This window comes from Cyanistes caeruleus, chromosome 19, assembly GCF_971803275.1.
Source record: "Cyanistes caeruleus chromosome 19, bCyaCae1.hap1.1, whole genome shotgun sequence".
Classification (NCBI taxonomy): Eukaryota; Metazoa; Chordata; class Aves; order Passeriformes; family Paridae; genus Cyanistes; species Cyanistes caeruleus.
This window is the reverse complement of record NC_141719.1, coordinates 11,008,978-11,033,596: the sequence shown is the minus strand read 5'-3', so window position 1 is coordinate 11,033,596 and position 24,619 is coordinate 11,008,978. Positions and strand designations below refer to the sequence as shown.

At 52.3% G+C, this 24,619-nt stretch overlaps 2 protein-coding genes across 19 annotated transcripts in view; one reads left to right on the top strand and one right to left on the bottom strand.

Moving 5' to 3' along the window:
* The window catches only part of TBC1D16 (TBC1 domain family member 16), a 29,097-nt gene extending 15,370 nt beyond the window's left edge, over positions 1-13,727 (bottom strand). For 7 of the 14 annotated variants that reach the window (XM_086857542.1, XM_086857548.1, XM_086857544.1 and 4 more), the window contains exons 1-3: positions 13,605-13,727; positions 7,522-7,748; positions 5,783-6,353 (exon numbers count right to left, since the gene is read on the bottom strand). In XM_086857542.1, coding sequence (XP_086713668.1) covers positions 5,783-6,353; positions 7,522-7,690 — 740 coding nt within the window. In that variant the 5' untranslated portion in view covers positions 7,691-7,748; positions 13,605-13,727. Of the gene's footprint in view, positions 1-5,782; positions 6,354-7,521; positions 7,749-7,846; positions 8,034-13,604 lie in introns of those variants that run through there. The other 7 variants (XM_086857546.1, XM_086857549.1, XM_086857554.1 and 4 more) reach the window with 3 other exon arrangements.
* A 106-nt stretch (positions 13,728-13,833) lies between these two features.
* On the top strand, positions 13,834-24,614 carry CCDC40 (coiled-coil domain 40 molecular ruler complex subunit). 5 transcript variants are annotated; one of them, XM_086857535.1, is made up of 18 exons: positions 13,834-14,007; positions 15,010-15,100; positions 15,236-15,399; positions 15,889-15,972; positions 16,054-16,273; positions 16,652-16,809; positions 17,609-17,731; positions 18,097-18,218; positions 18,944-19,187; positions 19,289-19,471; positions 20,351-20,596; positions 21,112-21,325; positions 21,813-21,982; positions 22,101-22,192; positions 22,524-22,644; positions 23,281-23,469; positions 23,695-23,853; positions 24,251-24,614. In XM_086857535.1, the coding sequence occupies exons 1-18, from the start codon at positions 13,990-13,992 to the stop codon at positions 24,494-24,496; spliced, it is 2,844 nt and encodes a 947-aa protein (XP_086713661.1). In that variant the 5' UTR covers positions 13,834-13,989; the 3' UTR covers positions 24,497-24,614. The 5 variants fall into 5 exon arrangements, with proteins under 5 accessions (XP_086713661.1, XP_023794637.2, XP_023794638.2 ...); XM_023938869.2 differs by having other exon boundaries at positions 13,991-14,462; XM_023938870.2 differs by having other exon boundaries at positions 13,992-14,353.
* The last annotated feature ends 5 nt before the right edge of the window (positions 24,615-24,619 follow it).

Here is a 24,619-nt window from a genome sequence, read left to right as displayed (position 1 = left end):
GCACCTGGAGCTGCTGCACAGCCCAGAGGAGGCTCCAGGATGAGCAGAGGGATGGAGCAGCTCTGCTGGGAGAGCTGGGAATGCTCAGCCTGGAGAGGAGAAGCTTTGGGGTGACCTCACTGTGGCCTTGCAGGGCCTGGAAGAGCTGGCATGAAACGTGGAGAGACACCACTGACAAGGGATGGAGTGCCAGGACACAGGGGATTGGTTTCAAACCGAGAGTTGATTTAGATCAGTTATTAGGAAGAAACCCTTCCCTATGAGGGTGGGGGGGCCCTGGCACAGGGTGCCCAGAGAAGCTGTGGCTGCTAGGGATCCCTGGAAATGCTCAATGCCAGGATCTGGGAGCAGCCTGGGGCAGTGGAGGGTGTCCGTGCCACAGCAGGGGTGGCGCTGGCTGAGGTTTAATGTCCGCTGGCACCCCAAGCATCGCACGGCTCCGGGATCCCCCCAAGCATCGCAGGGCTCCGGGATCACCCCAAGCACTGCACGGCTCCGGGATCACCCCAAGCACCGCAGGGCTCCGGGATCCCCCCAAGCATCGCAGGGCTCCGGGATCACCCCAAGCACTGCACGGCTCCGGGATCTCCCCAGCCACTGCACGGCTCCGGGATCTCCCGCCTCGGCCGCTCTGAGGGGAGTGGGGGGGCAGCACGGGGGTCCCGGGGGGCACCGCTGGGCACAGCGCGCCCCCTGGCGGCCCCGCCGCGCCACCGACCGGCCCTGGCTCCGCTCCGGCCACGGATCCGGCCATGGCTGCGGCCACGGGCACGGCCACAGGCACGGCCAAGGTTACAGTCACGGGCACGGCCGCGGGCACGGGCACCGTCACGGTCACGGCCATGGTCATGGCCACAGACACCGTCACGGTCACAGGCACCGGCCATGGTAGCGACCCACGGCCACAGACCACGAAAAAGCCACGGCAGCCGCAATCCACGGCTCCACACAAAACCAGGACGGCCCTGCCCAGTTCAGGCCATCCCCACAGGGAACCCTCCCTGTCCCCTCCTGGGGCATCCCGGGGACCACCCGCTCTCGCTCCCTCCCAGACATCCCGAATAAAGAGCTTCACCGACCCCCTCAGCCGCAATTCCCGAGCCCAAGTTAGCTGTCACTATTTTCTTCCAACGAGATCTGGCAGCAACCCAACAGAGGGAAGAAACAAACCTGCTATAATTAATGTTCTTGCTGTTCAAATATTTATATAAAGCAAGATAGAGCCGTATGCCTCTGCAATCTTTTGGATCTGTCCAACCTTCTCAGCTTTGCAGCCGGGAACAACTTTAATTGATTACACAGTGCTGCTGATGGCTCAGGCCGGATCCCCTTCCCCGTGCCCGGCTCCACACAGAGCACCCCTGCCTTAGGGAACCTTACACTGACCCCACAACGCAAACAAAAGGGATCAAGGACTATCCTCTTGATGGAAGAAGGATTTGTGGATGTTTTTCCCCAGGCATGGGTTTGGGTACAAACGGAATTAGGAGATTCGCTGTCTTACATCATAAGTGGCACCAGTTCAGGCAAGTCCTGGGGAACTGAAGCCTGGACCAGGTAACCCCCTCGCTCCTCCCCGGGGCTGAAATAATTCAAAATTGAGATGCTGCAAGAAGTTACAGGAGATTTTAAAGCCTATGACCAATTCCCCTGGTTCCAATATAATCACTTCTGCTACAACAGCAATGAATTCCCAATCTCTTGATGACTCCAGAGCTCCTGCCAGTTCACACTAATTTCAACTCATTTCCCTCATAATTTTGTCTCCTGTTTTTGCTGCAGAGGTCAGAACGGCTCTCAGCCCTTCAGGTGAGCTGCCAAAACAAGATGATGCAATGCCTGCACTGCTCCCACCCGCTCCCAGAGCAGCTCATTTACTGATGAGCTCCTGGGAAGCGGCTTAACAACAGGATGTGCAACACATCCGTAAAAATTGCATCAACTGCGACGCCAGAGGAGTTTTTCCCTGTGCTGTGAGCCTTGCCTGGGCTGTCTGTGATCGATCTGCCGTATGAATTCATGTCTGCTGAAGAACATGAGAACTCACCATCATCCAGCTCCATTATGACAGTGTTTTGTTATTTTTATTACTGGCTGCTAAAACGATCGATGTCTCATGAAAGATGTTTCCTTCCTGCATTGATTCCACCTTCACCACGTCGCTTCTGCTTGTCCTTTCCAGCCTGAGCTGTGGGAGCACTGCTGGCTTCTGTCCCAGCACCTGTGGGGCTGCTCATGGAGCTCCAGCCTCTGGCCAGATGTTGTCCCAAGCTCCACTCACACAATTCCAACACTGAGGCTCCTCAGTCCAAATTTCGACTGTATTGGCCAACATCCCAGGGTGAAATGAGTGAAGGAACCAATGCCACCATTTGTATCTCCTCTTTGGTTGTTTTTTTGGTTTGCTGTGGTGCTTGTCAGGTATCAGCAATTGCAGTTGAGGAGTGAAAAGCCTCCAGCAGCCTGAGCAGCCATGAAAGCTCCTGTAATCCAGGGATGACTCTGGCACAGCACAAACCCCACCCCAAACCAAACCCCACTGACAGAGCACTAAGTGCTTCCACAACCGACTGTATAGATCTGATGTCATGGTCTGTTCAATAACTCCAGCAGCATCAGTGGATGGACATTACAGAGGTGTCAGATGCAGTTTGGTTGCCTGGATGTAACAAAAGCTTTTTAGTTTCAATTTACTGATGGGGAAAATGGAAGCAGAGGAATTTCCAGGGCGGCAGCGAGCCAGAGCTGGGCACAGAGAGCAGCTGCCCTGAACTTGTGTCCTTCAGGCCACAAGGCAAATGCTTTCTGACAGCCAACAAACAATGGGGACAGGGGAGAGAAGGGACAGAAAGGAATGATTTTATTTCCAGAATCCCTCCTTGTCCACAGAAACACGGACCCTGACAAAGCTGCCATCAATGCAGGCATTCCCCACAGCAGCTGCGTCCTGCAGGAGCCATGTGCTGGGAGCAGTAAGGGATCCCCAAAGTTAAGGAGGACACAAATCCCAGGACAGTAAGGCCACCTTTCCTTGAGAGATGAGGACACCCTGCAGCAGTGTGCCAGGATGGTCTAAGGAGAGAAGCAAGAGTGTGCATGCTGGTGCTGGGACACTCCCTTTGCTGCCAGCCCAAGGAATTGTGTAAATGGGAGGAGGATGCATTGATTGCTGCATGGGACCCCTGGCAGCCTCTCAAACTGAGAAGCAAAGAGGAAAAAAACAATGGACACGCTTTTATTTCCTTATGTTCTACCAGGCGAGCTGGTGACTTACAACTGACTTACTCGTTGTGCAACTCCAGGGCTCCCCAGCCCACCTCCCTCCCTCCTCCTGCACTCACTGCAGAGTTGGTGGCCAGGCCACCTCCTCAGGGACACTCTGAGAGGCAGATGGGACTCGTGACTCCTGGTCACACAGGAATTCTGTCAAGCAGCTCGCCCAGCCCGTGATCTCATCTGATCCAAGTGTACCTGTACCTCCCAGTTCTTCCACAGTGACCTGTACCTCCATCTCTGGGGATATCTAATCACACAGGAAACTGGCTGGACTGAAATGCAACATACTCCTTCAGCTTCTGCAACAACCACAGGGAAGAGCAGAGCTGTCTTTGCAGCAACTCCCCAGTGCAGAGGGAAACAACCAGAAACAGTCATTCCTCCTGGCAGAGAGGAGGTGGTGACTGGGAGGTGGGGAGGGAAGAGAGCTCAAACAATCTGCCAGCAGCACAAACTTTGTTCCCACTCCAATTCTGGCTCAGAGGGGAAGCAGCCAGCAGAAAAACCCAAACCAAAACAAACCCTTAAGAAACAAGGAAGCTGTTCCCATGTTTGTTGTGACTTCTGAAACAGCATCTCCCGTCCCCCAGAATGCTGAGATGAAAGCAGGAAACACGAGATGCTTTTTGACCAGACTTTTGCAAAGGATTCTATGCAAAGTCTCCCACTCGACAGCTTGTAAGATCCTGCAGATTCCATGGAAGGAGGCTCAATGGGGAAGAACAAATTGGCACAAAAAATGCACACACTGGACAAAACCCTTTCAAGTCAAAAGTCCCAAACAACAAAAGCTCCGTTTTATTAATCTGCTGCCAATTATGAGTGTCACGTGCACTGTGTGAGGCTTCAGACTGTCACCACAGGAGTTAAAAAAGACGAAAAAAAGCAAAACCAAGCAAGGCCCTGAGCTGTGTGTGCAGAGCCGGCTCTGCCTGGCTGGAGCTGTCTGGGCTCCAGCAGCAGTGAGGAAAAGCCGGCAGAGGGCAGGGAAATGCCACAGGAATTCACAGACAAGGCAGGGAAGATGCAATAAACCATATTTCCTTCCTTTCCTGACACTATTTGCAGCTCAGAGCATAACTATTGCAGCACAGTTAAACCACAACACTCCTGACTCACTGGACTCTGCCTGGGACCCTCCTGCACCAGCTCCTTGTGGGAGCAATCCAAGCCCACAGCATTCCTGGGACAGCACGTGGGCCGTGGCCCATGCCAGGACTGGGGTTTCCCCAGGATGAGCTCAGCCTCCTGCTTTTCAGCAGCCAGGATCTTATTCCAAACATGTCCCTCGCTCTTCCCACTCCCAGCCACTACAGTGGGGTAAGAACACATTCCTGAGCCCTGAGCTTCACAATCCCTCGAGGAGGACAGGAGATGCCAGGCTACACACATTTCACTCGTGGTCATTGGCGTTCCTCTCACCCACTGATCTGGCAAAGGCTGGACTTGATCACTTGGGATGGGATGGGATGGGATGGGATGGGATGGGATGGGATGGGATGGGACAGCCACCACTCACCCCACTGCACAGCTGCTGCAGAGCTCAAGCCCAGCAAACCCCAGGCACATCCTGAATGCAAAGCTGATACAAAGTCTGACATCACCTCACAGAAGGGTTTTAAAATATCCAGAGAGAATTGAATCCATTAGAATACTTCCTCACAAACCTCGTTCTTACTGGCATTCTCTGCGCTTGAGATTAGCCCGTAAAATAGAGGCAGAATCTCTTCAGCTGTCAGTGCAGCCTGTGCATTGCTGACACGCACAAAGGAGAACTCATTTCTCATTTCTCCTCACTTCAGGTGTAGTTTCAAAGCTGAGCTTAGCCTACCTCATGGTGCTTCAGGAATGCAGCACATCCATCCTCTCTGAGAGGGAGAGGAGTAACACACCGACAGGGCAGGGCCCAGAAGGTCAGAACCACTGAGTATGGAAACAGGGAGCTGTACAGGTGTCCTCCTGCTCAATATTCCCTGGCCAAGGTGCCCTGTTTCCCCACGTGGAGTTTACTGCAGGTGACGCTGAGAAGCACTGACTGAAATACCCAGGTTAAACATGGAAGAATTGATATTTATCTGTATGAAGTGAGACCACGTTCTCAACAGCAGCAAAACAAGTTCCCACACGCAGGTTTGGTGTCAACACAGGGCCCGGAGAGGTGCCCACGGCCCAGGAAGTCAGCCAGGCCCTTTGATGTGGCTCTGCACGAGAAGCAACAAGCTCAGATCCTCAGCAGAGCCAATTAGGCCAACAAAGGACCCGTTTAATTTAGCAAGGCTGCTTCCAGAGCTCCTGTTCACCTGAAAGAACATACACAGCCTGGGATGTTTGGGGCCAGGGTGCACTGAACAGAAGCAGAACTGGCTGAGAGTTTCCTGTAAATTCCATAGGAGCCTGAAGCAAGACAGGACAATGAGCTCAATGCCACTGTGAAGTTTCTCAACTTCCTTCAGCATCTCCAAGCTCAGCACTGGGCGCCCAGAAAGCAGAGAAAGGATGCACTCACCTGCTTTCACTGTCCAGGAACACAGAACTGCTGCTCTTCCCCAGGGCTTCGCTGATGGGAGAGAGGCAGAAGGGGGAAGAGAAGGCATCAGAATCAGAGTCAAAAGTGCTGTCCCTGCTCACATCGTCAGCAGACAGCTCCAAGGAGCCCTCGTCCTCCCTGCAGTCCAGGCCCTCCTCCGTGCCCTCCGACCTGTTCTGCTCCTCCTGGGAGCTGACGGTGGAGAGGGTCCCCGAGTCGCTGCGCGGGGGCTGCGGGGACCGGCGGCTGCACGGCCTCTCCCCTTCTGAGGAGGGGGCCCCGTCCCTCACCGGCTGTGCCACCGTCAGGACCTCGTCCCCCCGGAGGCTCAGCGCCCCTCTGTGCTCCGGGGGGGACGCGGGCCGGGCCATGCCGAAGCCCTGGGCGTGGCGGCCGCGCTTTCGGGGCGCTTTGCGCACCGGGGAGCTCTCGGGGGTGATGTAGCGCAGGGCTTCCTCATCCTGCCGCTGGATGCGCGAGTTGGGCACCCAGGCCAGGATCAGAGTGGTTCCCAGGAGCTCGTCCTTCTCCATGTACAAGCACAAATAGCCTGAGAGAGAGCACAGGAGCACCAGGTGAGACACGGAGTCCTTCTAAGGGAGCTGCATAACCCTGAAATTCCCCTTTCCCCCTTTCTCCAACCCTGGAAATGTTCAAGGCCAAGTTGGAAGGGGCTCTGAGCAACCTGGTTGCCCATGGCAGGGAGGATCTTTAGTGTCCTCCCTTTACCTTTTCAGGAGATGATCTTTAAGGTTCCTCCTAACCCAAACCATCCTGTGATTCCTGCCACTTCCCTACCACTGCACATGGGCAAAACCCTTTTATTAACCAGGGCACAATTCTGTCAAAGGAATTGTGGAGTGCTCAGCATTATTCAGTACTTGCAAATCATTTCAAGTCTGCTTGTGGCTTTTGAACAGTGTGAATTCCCTCTGGCCTAACTGAACAGGGAGATGACATGCAAATACTTGGACTTCCTGGACAGATTTACTAATCAAAAGTAAGTTATAAAATATGTTCCCACATGAAAAAGTTCTACTGTTTCTTAGTTAAACAATTTCAAGTGCCAGCTGAACATTGATTTCTCAAGAATATTTACCTTGGTGCAGTTAAAGGGCTGCCTTTATGGGAAGCCAATGGAAAAAGAAGTCACCCACACCAAAAGGAAAGTAAGGGTCAGTGCTCACAGAATAATTCGTTTTGTGAAGCTAAGCCAAGAGCCACAGGTCTTTGATGAGAAGATGAAAGAGCACAGGAACAGATGAGAATAAAAGGATAGAGCAGGATTTATCCTCATTTACTCCAGTGCATGCAGCCACAATCAGGCTTTTTGGATTTTCCCTTTACCAGTGGCGGCCGAGGCCACTCCAGCAATAACAGTTCCAAGAGGATACTTGGATTTCCTGAACAATTCATGGATGTGAACAAGCAGCAGAAGTTACTGTCCTCACATGACAACTTCTGACTGCACAAAAGGACTTACTAAACCAGGTAAATCCATGCTGGAGCAGAAGAGAAAGGAGCAACATCACTAAGCTTCCTACTAAAAGGAGAGCTGATGGATCAGCTGGTGGATTGCTTTCCTTAGTCTTTCACAAAACTGCCTTGCCCTGTCCCCCACTCTTCATTTCTTAGAGCCCAAGGAGTAGAAGCTGATGGAGGCAACAGCCAGGAGAGAGAAAAAGAGAGAACGGGCAGTGTCTGCAGCAGCCCATCACCTGGATGGTGCTCCCCGATGCCCTGCAGCAGCTCAGGGGGGTGGACACAGACATTGTTCTTGGAGTAGATGATCTCCCCTTCGAGCACGGAGGAGGAGCCGCCGGGAGTCAGGGTCAGGAGGTCGGACGCTTTCGAAGAGGCTCGACGGAGGAGTCGCCCCAGAGACATCGCCAGGGAAATGTTTCCATCATCTGTCAGCTCTCGTCAGGAGCCAAACTCAGAAGATCTGCCAAGAAGGAGGAAAAAATAGTGTGAGAACCAAAATAACCACAGCACAGCACGTGCCACCCACTGTCTGAGGACAAGCCTCCCATCAGTCCACACCTCAAGCAGGAGCCCACAAATCCTGTGGATGTCTAACATCACCTTCGTGCTTCAAAGGTGCTCAAGCACAGAATCCCAGGACATTTTCTCTGCAATGAAGAAACACGAAGGCAGCAAAACCCCACATGTTAACAATTGCTGTGGGGAGGAGGCAGAACAGCAATGCTGGGCACTGCAATCCCCCACTGAGGGAACAGCTCAGAGTGTGGGCCTGCCCCATGTGTCACTGACACGGGGATGTCACAGAGCCACAGCTGACCCCAGAGCTTCCTTCAGCACAGAAACGGCTGAGACCACAGCACTGCACATGGGGCTGCTGCTCCAGCCACAGCATCTCCAAAAACAACATCAATCAAACCCACTTCATCTTGTGCTTGCCATTTCTGTGTGTTTGAGGTTTTGGGGGTTGGGATTTGTTTTTGAGAGGTTGGTTTTGGGTTTGGTTTGGGTTTTTCTGAGCAGTGATGGTTAAACAAAGCCTTGCCAGAGATAAGGTTTGAAAGCCCCATGTTCACCAGGGAGGGCAGAGCGTGGACACAGAGTGTGGCACACCAACCCAAGACAAACATTTCACCCATCCAGAGTTTCTGTGGAGCACAGTCCCCAGCTCTGTGCTCAAATGAGACGTACTGCTTGCTGGGGCTGATGATGAGGAGCTCTGCAGTGGACCCAGAAGGTCCCACATATAAAACATTCAGCAGATGGACCAGGACGTGTTGGAAGAGCAGGAGGGTCTCACACAAAGCAAGCCCAGTGCAGAGCAGGCTCCCTGCAGCCATCCCCAGCTGGGAAGCGTCAGAACCACGGCAGTTTCTGTTCTGCCAAAACCACAGGAGAAGAGGGAGCTCCTACTTTTGTTCTTTTGTGTTTGCATGGCCCAGCCTGCTGTGAACAGGCCAGTGTGACCCAGCACACCCCACACACAGCCAGGCTCCCAGGCCTGGGGCGTTCCTGGGGACCAGCCCCACGCTGGGCTGCAGGGCACGGCCACAAGAGCCAGAGAGGAAAATAAAGGAGACAGGCCCAGCCCTGGGGCATCTTCTGAGGAAATACTTAAGGGCTTAAACAAGCACTGTCTGATGTTGGACAGCTCTGATTTTCTTAATCTGGTTTTGATGGCAAATCCAGCCAGCCCAGGAGGGCAGAAGGCAGAAATGGCAAAGGGGCATTTCCCAAAGGGCAGAGTGAGGGCTGCAGGGAAGGAAAAGAGCTGTCCTGCCTCTGACAGATTGGTACATGCAGAGGACTGCAAATGAGACTGCCAAGCTGTTGACAGAGCCTTCACTAAAGGACAAACTATTGGTTTAGCTGGCAATGGCCACATTTGTCAGCTCGAATCACAGCAGGGGCGGTTTCTGCATTTCAGCCTTCGCTGGGACTTGGTGGAGAAACATCAAGCCTGCTCTGTACCAGCAAGTGTTTGGGATAAGAGAATCACTTTGCCAGTCCTGAACACTCCTGTCTCCTCCTAGCACCAGACTCGTGTCTCCCCATGTCTCAGACCCCAAAACCAAACACTGTCCAGCCCTAAGCTCACTCTTGTCCACATTGCCAAAATCCACAGTTTCGGGCTCTGGGTTACACCTGGCAGAAAGTCATTTGCCTCAATCACATTTAAGGAGCAAATCACCTTTCCTCTCATTGCACCCTGCAAGAACAGACAGTAAATTGTGGTGCAACTTCTCCTTCCCCACCCTGAGTTGCAACACACAGTTTCCAAACAGGGCCAGGGGAGTCAGGGACAATGATGTAGACCTGGGCCTCCAGCACACCTGGGCAGGGCCACCTGTCAGCACAGCTCTGGCTACTGCAGCACAGACCTTCATCCATGCCAGCAACTTCCTCAGAACCCCAAAAATCAGCAGATGCCCAGGAGGAAGGAGGCAGCAGCTGGCTGCTGCTGCTGGCCAGGGAGTGCTTCCTCAGGAAACACAGGGACAGGGGCTGGAGAGGCACATGAGAAACACGAGGTCGTGTGATGTCCTGCTGCAGCTCTCTGGGTGCTCCAGGGAAGGCAGGGGGGGGTCAGGACACAAAGGCACAACTTAATGAGCTTTCACCAGGCACAGAAAGAACAAAGCCTCAGGTAAAGATCAAATGCTGCTCCCTGGAAAGCCAGAGGAATTTAAAGGGAAATCTTGCTTTGATCCTGCAGAACACCTGTTGTTCAGTACTGCCTGCATGTGCAGGTGGATGGTGCTGCAGGTACACATAGGCTTGGGAAGAGGAACCCAAGAAAAGACAAAAGGTTTGGAATACGGAGTCCTGCCAGCTGAGAAATTCAGTCTGTTGGACTTGCCTTGCAGAATCAGAAACCAGAGACCACTGCAGTGCTGCAGACAGTAGCCAGACACACTGGATATATAAATATCACCAGGAAACTCAATCCTTTCACTGTTCTCACAGGCCAGCTTTGGTTGCAGGATTAATGAAAAACAGATGCAAGTCACAGGACAGTTTCAGGGAGGGTGACAAGAGTTATCTGGGCCAGGGAAAGAGATAGCCAAGGGAAGATAAAAGTGAGGGAAATGTACTAAAAGTCTTCACACATGGGAACTGTCACTGCCAAAGAAAGGAAGAGCTGTCGATGAAGGACGGGAGAAGTTGTAAGGCAGTTGAACTGTGGCAGGGAATATCTAGTTCTGTCATTCCAGCAGCTGGGACAATGGTGCTCCAGAACAGGGAACCCCAAGGGGCCATTTACATCACTGGGGTTTCAAAGGCCTCAGAAATAAATACCCAGTCAGTCCCAGTGGGGACCAGGTGCTGGGCTGGACCTCTGAAGGTCATCTGTAGTGGTACAACCCCAAAAGTCCCTGAAACTCCGCTTGGGAAAGTGCTCCTCCTTCCTAAAAGAGAGGAGCTCATACAACACAAAGCAGCAAATAACAGAGACCACATCTGCAGGGTTTGCTCTATTCTCAGCCCTTTTCCATGTGGGACAACATCTGCACACACAGTCCGTGGGGCCTGGGTTGTGGGGAGAGGCAGGAACTGCTGCTGCTTCTTGTGTGTGCTTGGGAAAGCAGCAGGAACCGTCCCACAGCTCAGGCAGCAGTAAATCAGCACCATTCAAAAAACCCCATTTTTCATATTAATTTCGTATTTATCTGCTGATCTGAAGAGATTCTTCTCAGTGTGGCAGAGCCAGCTCAGCTCTCCAGAAGCTGAAGCACTGCGTTAGCTGATAAGCTCTTGCTGAGTGCCAATATTTATTAAGCACACACACATTTTCTTCTCCCACACATCAACTGTTGCCACTAAAAATCTTCACTCCAGCTCCTGTGTCTGTTCACACAGCCCTGGCTGCTCTCCCAGTCGGTGCCAGCACTTCTCAGCTTCATGAGTGAGAAAGTGCTGGGGAGCCAATTCTGAAATCGCCCGCGGAGCCTCTTCCCCAGAGCCTGTCCAGTTCCAGCCAGCAGCGTCCAGAGCGGCTCCCAGAGCTGCCCTTCCCTCCTCAGGAACCCATCCACAGGATCCTGTTTGCCTTGGCAATCACACCTCGCTTGGCACCTGCTGCTGGAGCAAATGCTGCTGGGGATTCCTGTATCCCGCTCCTGGCACAGCCAGCCCATCTCCGGCTGTGCTGGCACCGGGGGCACCCGCAGCCCCCGGCTCCTCTCCCTGGGGAGCCCAGCCTGGAGCACAGCCCAGCTGCAGCCCCCAGCTCCCCCTGCCCAGGGCTCATCCGCTGGGCGAGACTTACAGAGCTTTACAGGCCACAGAAGCCGCGCTGCGGGGATCTGGAAGTGAAATGTGAGACCTGCAGCGTGTCTGGGCACGGCCGAGAAACACGAGCTGTCAAACAGCAGCACCACGTTTGAGTATGAAACGTCTTCGGGAGGAAAAACACGACAGGCTCCTTTTCGTTCTTGCCCTTAATAGCTTGAATTTAATTTTACATATTCAAGGAGTGCACAGTCTCTGTGGCAGTGGGGCTCAGACACAAATTCCTGCCTCCTTCCCCTCCTGGGAACAGCAAATGCTGGGTCTGGAACTCTCAAGCACAGAGCGAGCGGAGCACGGCAGCCTGGAGTCAGGACTCAGCTGCCCCCCAGTCCTCCGAGGGGATCTGTTGTGCCACTCTCAGCTGCTCACTCACTTCATCTCTACTCCTCCACAAGCACACGAGAGCCCTTGTACAGCCTTCCCTTTGTATTACGATACCTCGACTTTGGGACTGAAAAGAGAAAAGCTTTCCAAACTCCTCGCCATGCTGGAGCCGGTTCAGAGGATCCAGCCAAATCAAGGAAAAGCATTTGCCATGGGGAGCCACTCTGAAGTCATCCCATCTCATGGGGAGGATTATGTAGGTCACCAAAAGTCTTTCATTGCTGCTCTGCTGGAGCAGCAGCAGCTCACGGAGCAAAGGGAAGGGAACAGCCAAAATCTCCCCAACTCCAAATGCAGTCACTAGAGCGGGACAGATTTCACCCAGATGAATCTCGGCTGAGCAGGTAAAAAAGGGGCAGCAGCCTGAATCCTGCAAGGCTGTGACCCAAGAGATGAAAAAAGGGAAAGGGACTGCTATGTCAGGCTGGCTGCTCCCAGCCACGCCTGCTCAAGCATTAGAAAGCAAACAAAAAGCAAACAAAAAGCAAACAAAACTCACCCATCCCCAGCACCAAACTGTGTGTGCCACATGTTCCTCCATCCCTGGTTCACCAGCTTTTCATGTCACTTATCTGCACTGCTCGGGCCACAGGAAACGCTTTAATGACTTTAATGACTTCTTATTTCCAACATCCTGTTGCTGTGTCCTGATAACACTCTCAGGACTCAGAAAGCAGCAGCTCAGAGCCCAGGAGTCTGGGTCACAGCTCAGGGGATGAGCTGACTGCAAACTCTGTTTTGAGTATGACAAACATCAGACCACGCATCACCTCTGCCACTCGGACACCCCGGACTCCCATCTCTCCTCCTATTCCGAGCAGCAACTAAGAACAAAACACCTCTGCAAGTCGAGCTCCCAGCCCGAGGTCGGAGAAGGCAGATGTCCCAAAGGAAGCAGCCACGTTATTTTACAGTGTCAGCAGCACGGAGAGCAAAGCAGCACCCCAAAACCCCTGCCTGCAGCATCCCGAGACCGCTCATCAGAGCACCTCCAGCCATCCCCCATCCACCTCCTCCGCAGGTAACACGGCTCAGGCTGTGCTGGGCTCACCTGCGACAAGAACATGTCCCCAGAAGGAAGGAAAACACTGAAATACCCCAAGCTGCACGGAGCCATACCCAAATAACAGAAGAGAAAGTTTAAAGATTATTTAGATTTCCCCCGGGCAACATCCCGACCCCGGGCAGCATCCCGTTCTACCGGGAGCATCCTCACCCCCGGGCAGCATCCCGTTCTACCGGGAGCATCCCGATCCCCGGGAGCATCCCTATCCCCGGGAGCATCCCGTTCTACCGGGAGCATCCCGATCCCCGGGCAGCATCCTCACCCCCGGGCAGCATCCCGTTCTACCGGGAGCATCCTCACCCCCGGGCAGCATCCCGTTCTACCGGGAGCATCCCGATCCCCGGGCAGCATCCTCACCCCCGGGCAGCATCCGCTCTCCCGGAGCACCCGCCTGATCCCGCCGCTCTCCGCGGGGCTCCGGCGTGGGAAGGGCGGACAAAGAACGGGATCAAACACGGACCTGCCCAGGTACCGGCAGGATCCCGGTACCGGGCCCGGGGGTCCCGGGGCAGCGCTCCAGGATCACCGGGCCGCTCTACCCCCCGCCACCCCCTGCCCGGCCCGGCCCCGCTTTACCGGCACAGACGAGCCCGGGGAAGCTCCCGGCGCTGTCCAGCCCGGGGCGGGCTCGGAGCCGCCGCCACCGCCGCTCCCGGCCCTGCTCGGGGCCGCTGCCACCGCCCGCCCGCTCCGCCCGGCCCCTGGGGCTGTGCCCGCCTGGCGGCCCCGCCCGTCCGGCCGGCCCGGAGCTGCCCGGCCCGGGGAGAGCACAGCGGGACCCGCCCGGTGCCGGTACCGGGCCCGCGGGCGGAACCGGGGCTGCCGGGGGACGGAGCGTGGCCCGAACCCCCCCGCGCGCCGGGGATGGTGCGAGCCGAGTCCAACCCCCCCCGCGGGCCGCGGTGGTGCGGCCCGGCCGGTCACGTGAGCGGGTGTTGATGCGTTGCCTGGCAACGGGAACATGGCGGAGCCGCCGCGGGTGAGTCGGGGCCGGGCCGGGCCGGTACCGGTACCGGTATCGCTACCGCCACCACCCGGTACTGCCCGGTACTGCTCGGTACTGCTCGGTGCTGTCCGGTACTGCTCGGTGCTGTCCGGTACTGCGCGCCCGGGGCTCCTCTGCCGTCCCGCATTGTGCTATTCCATCCCATCCTGCTCCAGTACCGCCCGTCCTGTCCCGTCCCGTCCCGGTTCCGGCCCCTCCACCACGGCCCGCTCCGGGTTCCACAGAAGCCCGGCATTGCCCATCCCCTGCACCGCCGGCCCGGTACCTCCCGGCTCCCCCCGGTACCGTCCGGTACCCCCCGGTACCTCCCGGCTCCCCGGTGCGTGCCCCGAGCCTGCTGCTCACCCTCTCTTTAAAAACAGAGAGAGAAGAACAAGAGTAATTTATCTACACGTTGTGCTAGCTGGAAGAATTTCTTTAATAAATCTGTAAGGACTTTTTTTTAATAGATGCGAACCAGAAGCACGTGAAAGTGTAAGAGATGTGGAGAAGTTTAGTCAGGATCTTTACGATCTCAGTGCTTGCTGGGTGACTGTTTTTGTAAATGAGATTAAACTTCTACATTAAACTTCTGCACCCCGTGGCAAAAAACACCATAACATTAAAATTAAATGCAAATGGCAATGTGCTGCTCTGCTTTTCACCTGTGCTGTGTGCCAGGCCATGGAAGCAGAGGATGGCGATGGCAATGGAGAGTGTTCCCCTGGAGCAGAGTCATTGTCCCTGCAGGAGGAGAAGTTTGAGGGGTCTGCAGAAATGGGAAAAGTAATTCATTATATTTTGGGTGCATCTTTGTGCTGGCTTTAGGGCCAGGCCCTTGTGTTGATCTGTTGTTTGCGTTGTTCATGTCTCGTGGCAAAAGTGAGCAGATGTTTAGGGGGAAATGGGAAAGGTGATGGGTTTTATGTCTCAGGAAAAATCACCTGAGACTTTCCCAGATAATGCAGAACGTGACAAATTTGTCCTCCTGAACAGGGTGAGATGGAGCAGCCACTCCCAGGTGGAGGAGCCTCTTCCCTTCCCTCAGGAGCACCTGCAGCAGAGCTGGACACAGGCACCAGGCCAGGTATCCCCTTTGCAACATCTCTCCAGCACAGCCTCTGGTTTTCTCCCTCTCCTTAATCCAACCTGAGGCACAATGCTATGAAATCTAATCCTCTTGCTTTATCTTTTTCCTTTTCTGTGGTGGGGTGGGGTCCAGGGAGCAAAGGACGACCCAGTTCTCACCATGGAGAGCCAACCTTTGAGCTCCCCAGTGATCATGGCAACCAAAGCGGGGAAAAGGCAGCTGAGAAACAGGAGACAAGAAAAAGGAGGGGGAAAAAAGCAGGAGAAACAGAACTGCTCATCTTGGATCCAGAACATGTGAGAAGTCTTCAAATCTTGCTGTTCTTTGCAGAGTTGGTGTTTGTGTTTCTCTGAAATGTGAGGTGAGCTGTAAGCAGTGGCTCAGCTGTTCAGCTGCACGTGTGAAAATCAGTTTTGCCAAAGTATTGACTGCTGACTGTGTCACTCAGTCCTGACCCCGGAGCTGCAGGTTCAGAAGTGAGCAATGGGTAAATCCCATTCACTGCTCCTGGAAGAGGATTCCTTGCAGCAAGAGTGAGGGATGGGTTCTCTGATGTAGCTCTTCTGGCACAGTTCTGATTTTAAAATACTCTCACTTTCTGGCATCAGCAAATACCCACTCTGTAGCATCTCTCACTTGCTACAGTGAGTGTAGCTAAAATAAGCACCCAAGTGTCTGTGGCAGAAATAAGATGTTTTATTGGGTGGGGGATGTAGCAACGAGGCTTCTTCATCATCTCTTTACACAAGTATGTTAAAGCTTATTAATACTGTTCTCCTTTACAGCCTCTGATGACAAGATTCCAGGCTGCCCTGAAGAATTACCTCACCAAGCAGATAGAACAAGTGAACCTAGAGCTCCATGAGCTGGTACACAGCCTCCCCTTTGCCTTCCCACACCCCTCCTCTCCAAACTGCTGCCAGACAGCTCCTTCCCTCTTGTGTCTGCAGAGGACAGCAATGAAAACCAGCAAAGAGCAGAGAGAAGAGCTCGGGGTGATCCTTTATGGGGCCCAGCAGCAGCTGGGGCAGCTGGAGGTGGAGCTGGAGAAGAGCCACGAGCGCTGTTCCCAGGCGGCCGCAGCGCGGCAGCAGCTGGAGGCAGAACTGCAGGGCCTCAGGGGTGCTCACAAGGAAATATGTCACAACACGGATGATGAACGCAAGAAAGGTGACCAAGGCAGTCCTGGCACTGTTTCCCAATTCCAGGGCTGCGTGGAGAAATTAATGGGAATTTAAGTTAAGCACTGGATAGAAAAATGTGGCAGAATAACTAATAGGGAATAATGCGCTCACTGAAAAGCGTCACAGATTCTCCTGGAATTCTGTGAGCTGGAATCCTGAAATTGCTTGTCAGGATCTTTAGCTTTGCTTGTGGAGCTGTACTCCAAAGCTGATGTAAATATGTGTGCTGGGGAGGGCTGGCTTAGCTGGTGTGTGAGAGGTTTTGCTTTGGGAGCTTCTGTATTTCTTTCCCTTTTTTCTCTGTTTAAGGGGTACCCTACAAATACAAATTTCTCTGTAACTATTTTTCCTCTTTTTCCCCCAGTTTCTGCAATGCAGACCCAGATTGAAAACTTGGCCTTGGAGCTCTTCTACGTGCAGAACATGGACCAGGACATGCACCACAGGCTTTTGCTGATGAAACAGTCAGCCAGGAGGGCTGAGGCAGAGAGGATCCAGGCTGAGGTGGAAAAGAAAAAACAGGTACCAAGAAAAACTGTCCTTGAAATAAACAGATGCAGGTACCAGCAGTCAGTCTTGGAGGATGTGGCACCTTGTCAGGAGGAAGGCTAGAGCAATTGAATCATGGAAGATAAGTAGGGATATTTTTCTCAAATAATTTAAAAGAAATAAATCCAGAGGCTTTTCTGACAAAAGAAGCCCTGCCTACCCCCAGACAGCAATACTGCCCAGAGGATTTGCAAGCCTTAGGACAGTAAATCACTCTTCAGTCAAGGAGAGGAGGTGTGGGGGAAGGAGGATATTTAATGAAGAAATATCATGTGTTCAGGTCTTGGGAATAATTCTGAACCACAGCGAATTTCACAATGGAAAGTGAACTTTGGGGATGAGCGGAGCCGGTCGGTGCTGGAGCTCCCTCTGCTGCCTTCCAGGACACAATCCACTGTACTGCTCGTGCAGAATTCCATGCAAACTGTTGAAATACAGTGGGTTTAGGAAGGTTTTAACAAAGCATTTTCAAACATACATTATTAAGATTCCCAGTAGCTGGACAGGTGGCCTCAGTGCTGACAGGAGGGAATGTGGGTTTATCAATTTACTGCTGCAACTGGAATAACAAACAGGTTTCATTCTCCTGCAAGCCATCCCTGCTGCAGTCACGAGCCATTTGTGCATGAATGGGAAAGTTTCAATAGGACTCAAATCTAATCCAGTTGCCAGTTTTAATTCCTTTTTTAGCTGCTATTATTCTTACAGGATACAGTTGGTTTGGACTGAGGTTCCATGACTCACCCTGCACTGTTTGGCTCTGGCTCTGTAGGACCTTCTTCTGGACCAGTTAACAAGGAGAGTCCACCAGCTCCAGGAACAAATTGCTCTGTTTGAAGCTCAGCTTGTGGCCCAGGCAGAGGACACAAAAGTGACCCGGCAGGCAGTCAGTGAGGTAGGAGGGGACTTGTCCCTTGTGGTTAATATTTCCCTCTGGCAGGGCTGACCCCTTTGGCCTGTGCTCACGTGGTGTGCACAATGTGGGACAGAGTTTCACAGTTTGTTCCTGTTTGGAAGAATGAGGAGGTTTTTTTTCTTTTCCTTTGTCCTTAAGAAGTGCCTGTAAATCACTTCCTCCTGCCCTTCTCAGCAGTTTTTTCTTGCAGACCTGTGCTCTGTGGGCTGCTGAGAAATGAACCAGCCACGGAGTTGAAGCTGATCCTGCTCACACAAGAAGAGAAAAAAAATTGTACTGTAACACGAATTTGTTTTTTCAACACGGTGTAGATTCATTCTGTCTGCCATCTCTCTGTTCCCCAGGCTGCTCTGGAGGTCCAGACTATTAACATGGAGAAAAAGAGGCTGATGGACCAGTGGAACAGCAGCTTGGCTGGAATGAAGCAGAGGGACGAGGCCTATGTTGTCACTCAGGAGCTGCTGAGGTATGGTCTGAAAGCAGAGCTGGAGGACACCTCAGATTTGGACAGGAGGGATTCCAGAAGGGGATTCCAGTGTGTCTCCTGGGGGTTTAGCACCGTGTGGGCAAGGTGTGGCAGGCAGAACAAGTTTCCTGCTCTAAAGTGCATAATAAATTTAAAGGATAAAAAGCACATTTCTTTGTTGCTGTTTTCTTTATCCTAACCACATCTCTTCCTCAGAATGTGGGGGGTTCTTGAAGCTGTTTAGAGTTTTTGTGATTGCATTTTATTCCATTAAAAGTGTTCCATCACCTCTGCAATGTCTCTTACTCCAAAGAGCTGGATGTCAGGAAGGGTTTATCTCTCATTATCAGGGTTTTGTGAGGCCTTTGGAAATGTTCAAGAAAACCTCCCTGTTACTGGCAGAGGAAGTGTTTATTTGCTCAGGAGCCTTAAAGCTTGACTGATTCTCTGAGAACAATCTGCTTTTACATGGTGACATCCTGGTCAGAACGGGGCTGGGACAGTACTGAAAGAAGGAATCAATTTTCCTACACACATTTACTTTTAAATCTTAATGTCTCCATCCATCTCTTGCTGACTCTGCACTGTCACAGCAGCTGAGCCCTTGCAAACATCTTTCTTCTTGGGCAGTTGTTGCTGCAATAACGTGTTTGAAAAGAGGAGTCTGTGGGTGGCTGTTGAGCACCAATCCTTGTGATGACTTTCCGTCCTCTTTGCCCCTCCAGCAACTACAGACGTGACCTCAAGTCCATAGAAGGGGACATCCATGGCTGTGGGAAGTCCATCAGGAAAGAGGAGGAGAAGAATGAGAACCTTGTCAGCCTCCTGAACCGGTCCCAGAATGATGCCAGCACGACAAGGAAACTGATTGCCCAGTGCCTGCTGGAGCAGGAGGCCCTGCAGGTTCAGACTGGCACCTATACTCGTATTCTCCATGAGACAGAGCAGGCCCTCAGCAGGACCAAGATGGTGAGGAGAGTGCATGGAAGAGCAATCCTTTTGAATACATGGATTGAAAACCCTTCCTCAAACAGTTGTAGTGATCCTGTCTCTCTCTTCCAACCTTTTAGGACCAGGCTGCTCACCTGAATGAGTTGCTGTCCATCAGGAAGGGTATAGAGAAAGGAACTTATGACAAAGAGCAGCTAGAGAGTGAAATCATGGCAAAGCTTCAGGACCAGATGATATCCAGCAAAGCTGCAAAGCACTTCTCCCAGCTGGCTGAAAAACTGCGGAACAGAAAGAGCAACCTGGTACAGCATCCCCACCTTGGGAGGGCAGGGAAGGAGCTGCTGCAGCAGTGGGTCCCCAGCAGGGTTTGTCAGTGACTTTGTTCTGGTTTCAGGTCTGCACTGAAGCTCTGCTGAGTTTGCCTCTCCCATCTGGTTCTCCCTGTGGTCTTATTGCAGGATTCTGGTGTGTGTGAGAGAGCTTGGCCGAAAAGGCCTGACACAAAACACCTTGTCCTTTACTTTAAAAATGGGAGCATTTCCCATAAAGTACCAGCATTTCTTATGTACTCAAGAAAAACTCTGGACATGTGGTACTTCTGTAATCTAATTTTAACTAATTTTTATTTCTCTAATCCATCACGGAGTGCCATGCAGGCAGCTCTCAGTTCTGAGGAACGTCCAAGGAACGGTCCAGCCTGACCCACAGCTCTTTAATCCATGATAAGTTGCTCTCTCTGGGAGTGTATAACTGGATCCCCTAGAAAGATTAGAAAACTCAGCTCTCACACTGAGTGTTGTGCTGGCTGTTGGGTGAGGGCCGTGCATACCAGCTGTGCTGGACAAGGGACAATACAGAGATGTCCTGGTACTGGTGGCAGGTAGCTGCAGACAGCTGGGCAAGGGGTCATTGCAGAAGGGATGAGTGAGGTCTCTTAAAGGTTTTTGGAATGTTTAGGCTCCTTAATGCTTTTCAACAGCTGTTTGGGAGAGGTAGATATTGTATTGCCTGTCAATTGATGGAGAAACAAAGATACACAGAGAGTAAGTAGCTCATGGCTCACAGTACAGACCTGGGAGGAGAACCTCAATCCCCTGGCTCCTGTGCTGGGACAGGTGACATTACAACTCAACAAGGGGCTGCTGGGGACAGTGATGTGTTTTCTCTCTTGATATTCCCAGGAGCTGCATTTTTACAAGGTTGAGAATGATGTGGCCCAGATTATTCTGAACGCAACTAATACCAGCTGCAGGCTGACAGTTCACCAAAAAACACTCTGTGAGGTGGACAAGGAAATAAAAAACATGAATGAACTGATCGCCTGCCAGGAAAATGAGATTGCAAAGTCCAGGCTCCAGGCTGACAAGAAGGGAGGGATCATCTGCCTGTACAACAAGAAGCTGGAGATGCTTCTTGCTCAGCAGGGGGTAGGTACTTTTGTGTTTCAGTCCCAGTTTTGATTTTATTCTTTGTGGTGGCCACAGATGCCCCTGATCAATGTCACTCTGTTGTTGGGTAGTTCAAACTTTCAGGCATCAGCACTGTGACTTCAAAGTTGCATTGGTTAATGCAGGTGTTTATGTTTATCAGTTCAATAATACAGTGAAGGGAATTGTGAAATGAGGGTGTGCCTGGCACAGATCCCTGCAGGGACTTGCCTGCACCTGATGAAAATGCCAAATGGCTTCATTGAGTAAACAGGATCTTGTTGGGAAAATCTGCAAACACCGAGGAAGGGAGAATGGGGCAGGCAGTGAGGTTTTAGTCGTTTGAGGGTTGGCCCTATTGGCATGACCCCCAAATCTGTCCCAGGCACTGTAAGACCTTATGGATACCCAAAGGGAAATGAATCCTATGACACATCCTCTGCAAACTTTGGAGAGTCCAGTAAAGAACTCGGGCAGCTTCCACCTGATTTATCCCAAACTTTGCTCTTGTGCAGGGGCAAGAGCTGGGACCACTGGAAATTGAGATCAACCAGCTGAACAAGCAGCTGGAGGAATGCAACTCGGAGGCGATGACGTTGCAGAAGTACTGGCTCAATGAGCAGAAGGAGCTGGTCAGGCTGACACGGGAGCGGGAGGAACAGATCACCTCGCTGGACACGCTGCAGAAGCAGATCATCATCATGCAGCAGAGGAAACTGCGCGTTGAAAGTTCGTCCTTCAAATGTTCACTGGGAAGGGAGGGAGAAAGGAGTGGAGGGTTACAGATGGGAGAAGCTGGAGCTGCCCCCAGGAGTGCTCCTGGCTGTGTGTGAGCAGGAATAGCAACAGCTCAGGCACTCCTGCTGACTGCACGTTGTTATTCCTGTAAGGACTGACCCTACTGTCCTGACAGTCGGCCCCGAAGTGACCGTGCCACCTGTTACACTTGTCAAATAAAGCTTGCAAGTAGTGGGTAGGTAAATGTCCCCAGAAGTGACTGTGCTTTCATTGGCCAAACACAACTTCTTTCCACAGGAGTCTCCCTCAAAAGCTTTATTTGGTTTTTGAGCTTGTGGAAAATCATTTTGGCTGGACTTGTGGGACAGGGGTGGCTCTGCCTGAGGTGTTGCCAGCTCTGATAGCTGTTTGTCACACCTTGTCTGTGTTCAACCCAGTGCTCAGGGCAATTCCAAGACTTTTTTCTGTTCACCCATAGATGAAATTCAGCAGGAAATAAAAGAACAGAAGGATGTGGAACGGCACATGAAGAACATGTCAAATGACCTGATAAAGTTGAACATGTTGATCAGCAAGAACAAGAGCAGCGTTGAGGAGCTGAAAAATGGCAAAATTGTCACAGAGAACGAGTTTGTGCAGTCTCTCAAGGTACTGAGGCACCGGGCACCTCATTCCCAGGTCCCAGCCTCCCGTGCAGATCAGAGGCAAGCAGTGATCCTGGAAAACCTCAGCCTGACAACACTATTGTTTTGTTCTTCAAATCTAGGCAGCAGAAAGAGAATCTGTGGAGATGCAGGAGAGGCACAGCCAACTGACTGAGGAGAAGGAAAGGCTCCTGAACAGCCTGGTAGAAGCAGAGTAGGTACCAGAGTGCCACAGTCCTGTGTGAGTGTCCATGTTCCCATTCACCTCCAGTCACCAAACCTGGCACCAGCAAATGTGCTTCTAGCCTTCCTGCAGAAGGGGAGGAATGTTTGAAACACAAAAACTGAAGGGTGTTTCAGCAGTCTCTGGAGGCAGCAGGGGCTGGGAGCACGTTGGCTTTAACAGTTCCAGCATGTGTGAGCTGGACATTGCCAAGATCCACACGGGAAGATTCTGCCTGTAGCTGGCAGTGAGTGTGTTGCACTGGGCAGGTAACCCAGGAGTTGGGGGTTCCAGCTTTCTCTGTCCTTCCCCTTCTCTGAAGGCATCAGATCCTGCTGTGGGAGAAGAAGATGCAGCTGGCAAAAGAGATGCGGGAAACAACAGATGCTCTGTTGGAACACGGCGAAATCCATGACATGAAAACAGAGATTCGGAGGATGCAAGTAAGGCACTGGGAGAGAGGGCTGAGGAGGGGAAGCCACCCAGTGCACTCAGCCTTGGGAGTGGCTGGAACATGAGGCAGGAGACGAGAAACAAGCTGGAGAAGTGGCATCTTCAGGGCTCAGGGTGGGACTCTAAACCCCCCCGCAGCTCGACTGAACTGAGCACATCCAGCCCACACATCCTGCATTCCCCGTGCCAGCCTCAGCAGAATCTGGATACTCCCAAGAAATCTATTTAAATTGCAGTATGTCTGCCACCTGATTCTGTGACCCTGATTTATATGCAATGTTGATTACTAAATATTGCATCACTTTAATCACTGCTTTGGGGAAGCGTTCCCTCTCCTGGCAGAGCAGCTCGTCCCCTTCATGCTCAGGATGCTTCTGCTTTTCTGTTTCTGTTCTTGCTAATGAGGTTCAGACTAACATTTTGAATAGTAGACAGGTGGATAACCCAAGCCTCTGCCTTCCACATCCACACACAGCACACCAGGTCTGGACCAAACCTGGCTTGCAGGCATTCATGTCACCCGTAGCTGGTTAATGCTGGTGGAATGTGCTACCTGGGCAGCTTCCCTCGGTGCTGTTGGTAAACATTTGGTATTTTGAGGCTGGTTTGTGTCTGGTTTGTGGCAGGTGCGCCACGAGCAGCTGCAGAAGCAGCAGGAGATGTTGATTCGGGCGATGGAGGCGTGTGTTTCTCAGAGAGAGACAATAACGAATCGGGCAGAGGCTCAGAGCAAATTAGATAAGAAACACAGCACCAAGAGTGACTTCCAAAGCAGGAAACAGGAGCTGAAGAAGAGGATCAGGGAAACCCAGGAGGTGAGCAAGGAAAGTGGGGCTGCAGGAGCTCACACAGCTGGGGCTGGCCTGGTGGTGAGCAGCAGTGAGCACAGCAGTGTCCGTGCACAGATCCCCACTGGCACAGGGGCAGGCTTTGAAAACATTCATTGAAAATACCCCAAATCCAAGTTCTGAGAGGATGCTCAGGAATGCAGCTGAACTAGAGAACTGAAATCTGCCATTTCCTTCTCTTCCATTTACTAGAACATTTATGAATGCAACCAAACCATGCAGGAACTAGAGGACATCCAAGAGTCTCTCAGTGCCAGCTTTTCAGAAAAGAAGGAGGAATTGTCCCAGCTCCAGGATGAGACCAGCAGCCTCAGCTTGGACATGGAAAGTCTTCAGAACGAGAAACGATGGGTGAGCACATCCACTCCTTTGCAGCATGTGAGCCAGACACAGCCTGCTGCTTCCTGTGCTGCCAGCTCTGCCTCAGCACCGTGCTGAACTGGGTGTGCTCAGTGTGGTGTTACAGCAGCACCAACTGATCCTGCTCTGGGGGCTCACCAAGAGCCAGCTGTATTGAAACCCTGTCCTGGCAAGGGTGGCCTTATATATGTGGGAATGTCTCTGATTTATGAATTCTGTGATGTCTGTACCCCTCCAACACCCGGGCTGGGGATGCTGTTTGGCTGTTATGGTGGGGAATTCACAGCCCTGTCCTTGCCTTGTGCACACTGATGGTCACAGCACCCGACACGAATCCCACCCATGCTTTTCCTGCTGTCACAGCCCCTTCTCTTTCTGCTTTTCTCAGAACCTGTTGGAACTTGTGGCCCACCAGGCGCACCAGAAGCAGCTGCAGGCACTGAGGCAAGGGAAGTACAAGGCCCTGTGCCACACTGAAGAGGCCTGCATGAACCAGCAGGAGAAAGTGCAGGATCGACTGCAGGCCATTAACAGCATCGTGCAGGAGATCTGTGAGGAACAGCCCCAGCACCAAAGGGCTCTGCAGTGGCTCAGTCACTGCTTGCGATCCAAGCTCAGGCTGGGGAAAGCCTGACAGAAACACGGAAAATACACAGATCTTTTTCATATTCTTCCACAGGCTCAGACCTTGTAAATAAATAAAAATAATAAGTAAATAAATAAAATAAATAAAGCAGGTGCAGGGTATAATATTTAC

Excerpts from the sequence above, each read along its gene's own strand:
- CCDC40 (XM_086857535.1), top strand. Across the intron at positions 15,973-16,053 it reads ACCTAGAGCTCCATGAGCTG|AGGACAGCAATGAAAACCAG; the intron begins GTACACAGCCTC and ends TTGTGTCTGCAG. Across the intron at positions 19,472-20,350 it reads GGAACAGAAAGAGCAACCTG|GAGCTGCATTTTTACAAGGT; the intron begins GTACAGCATCCC and ends TGATATTCCCAG.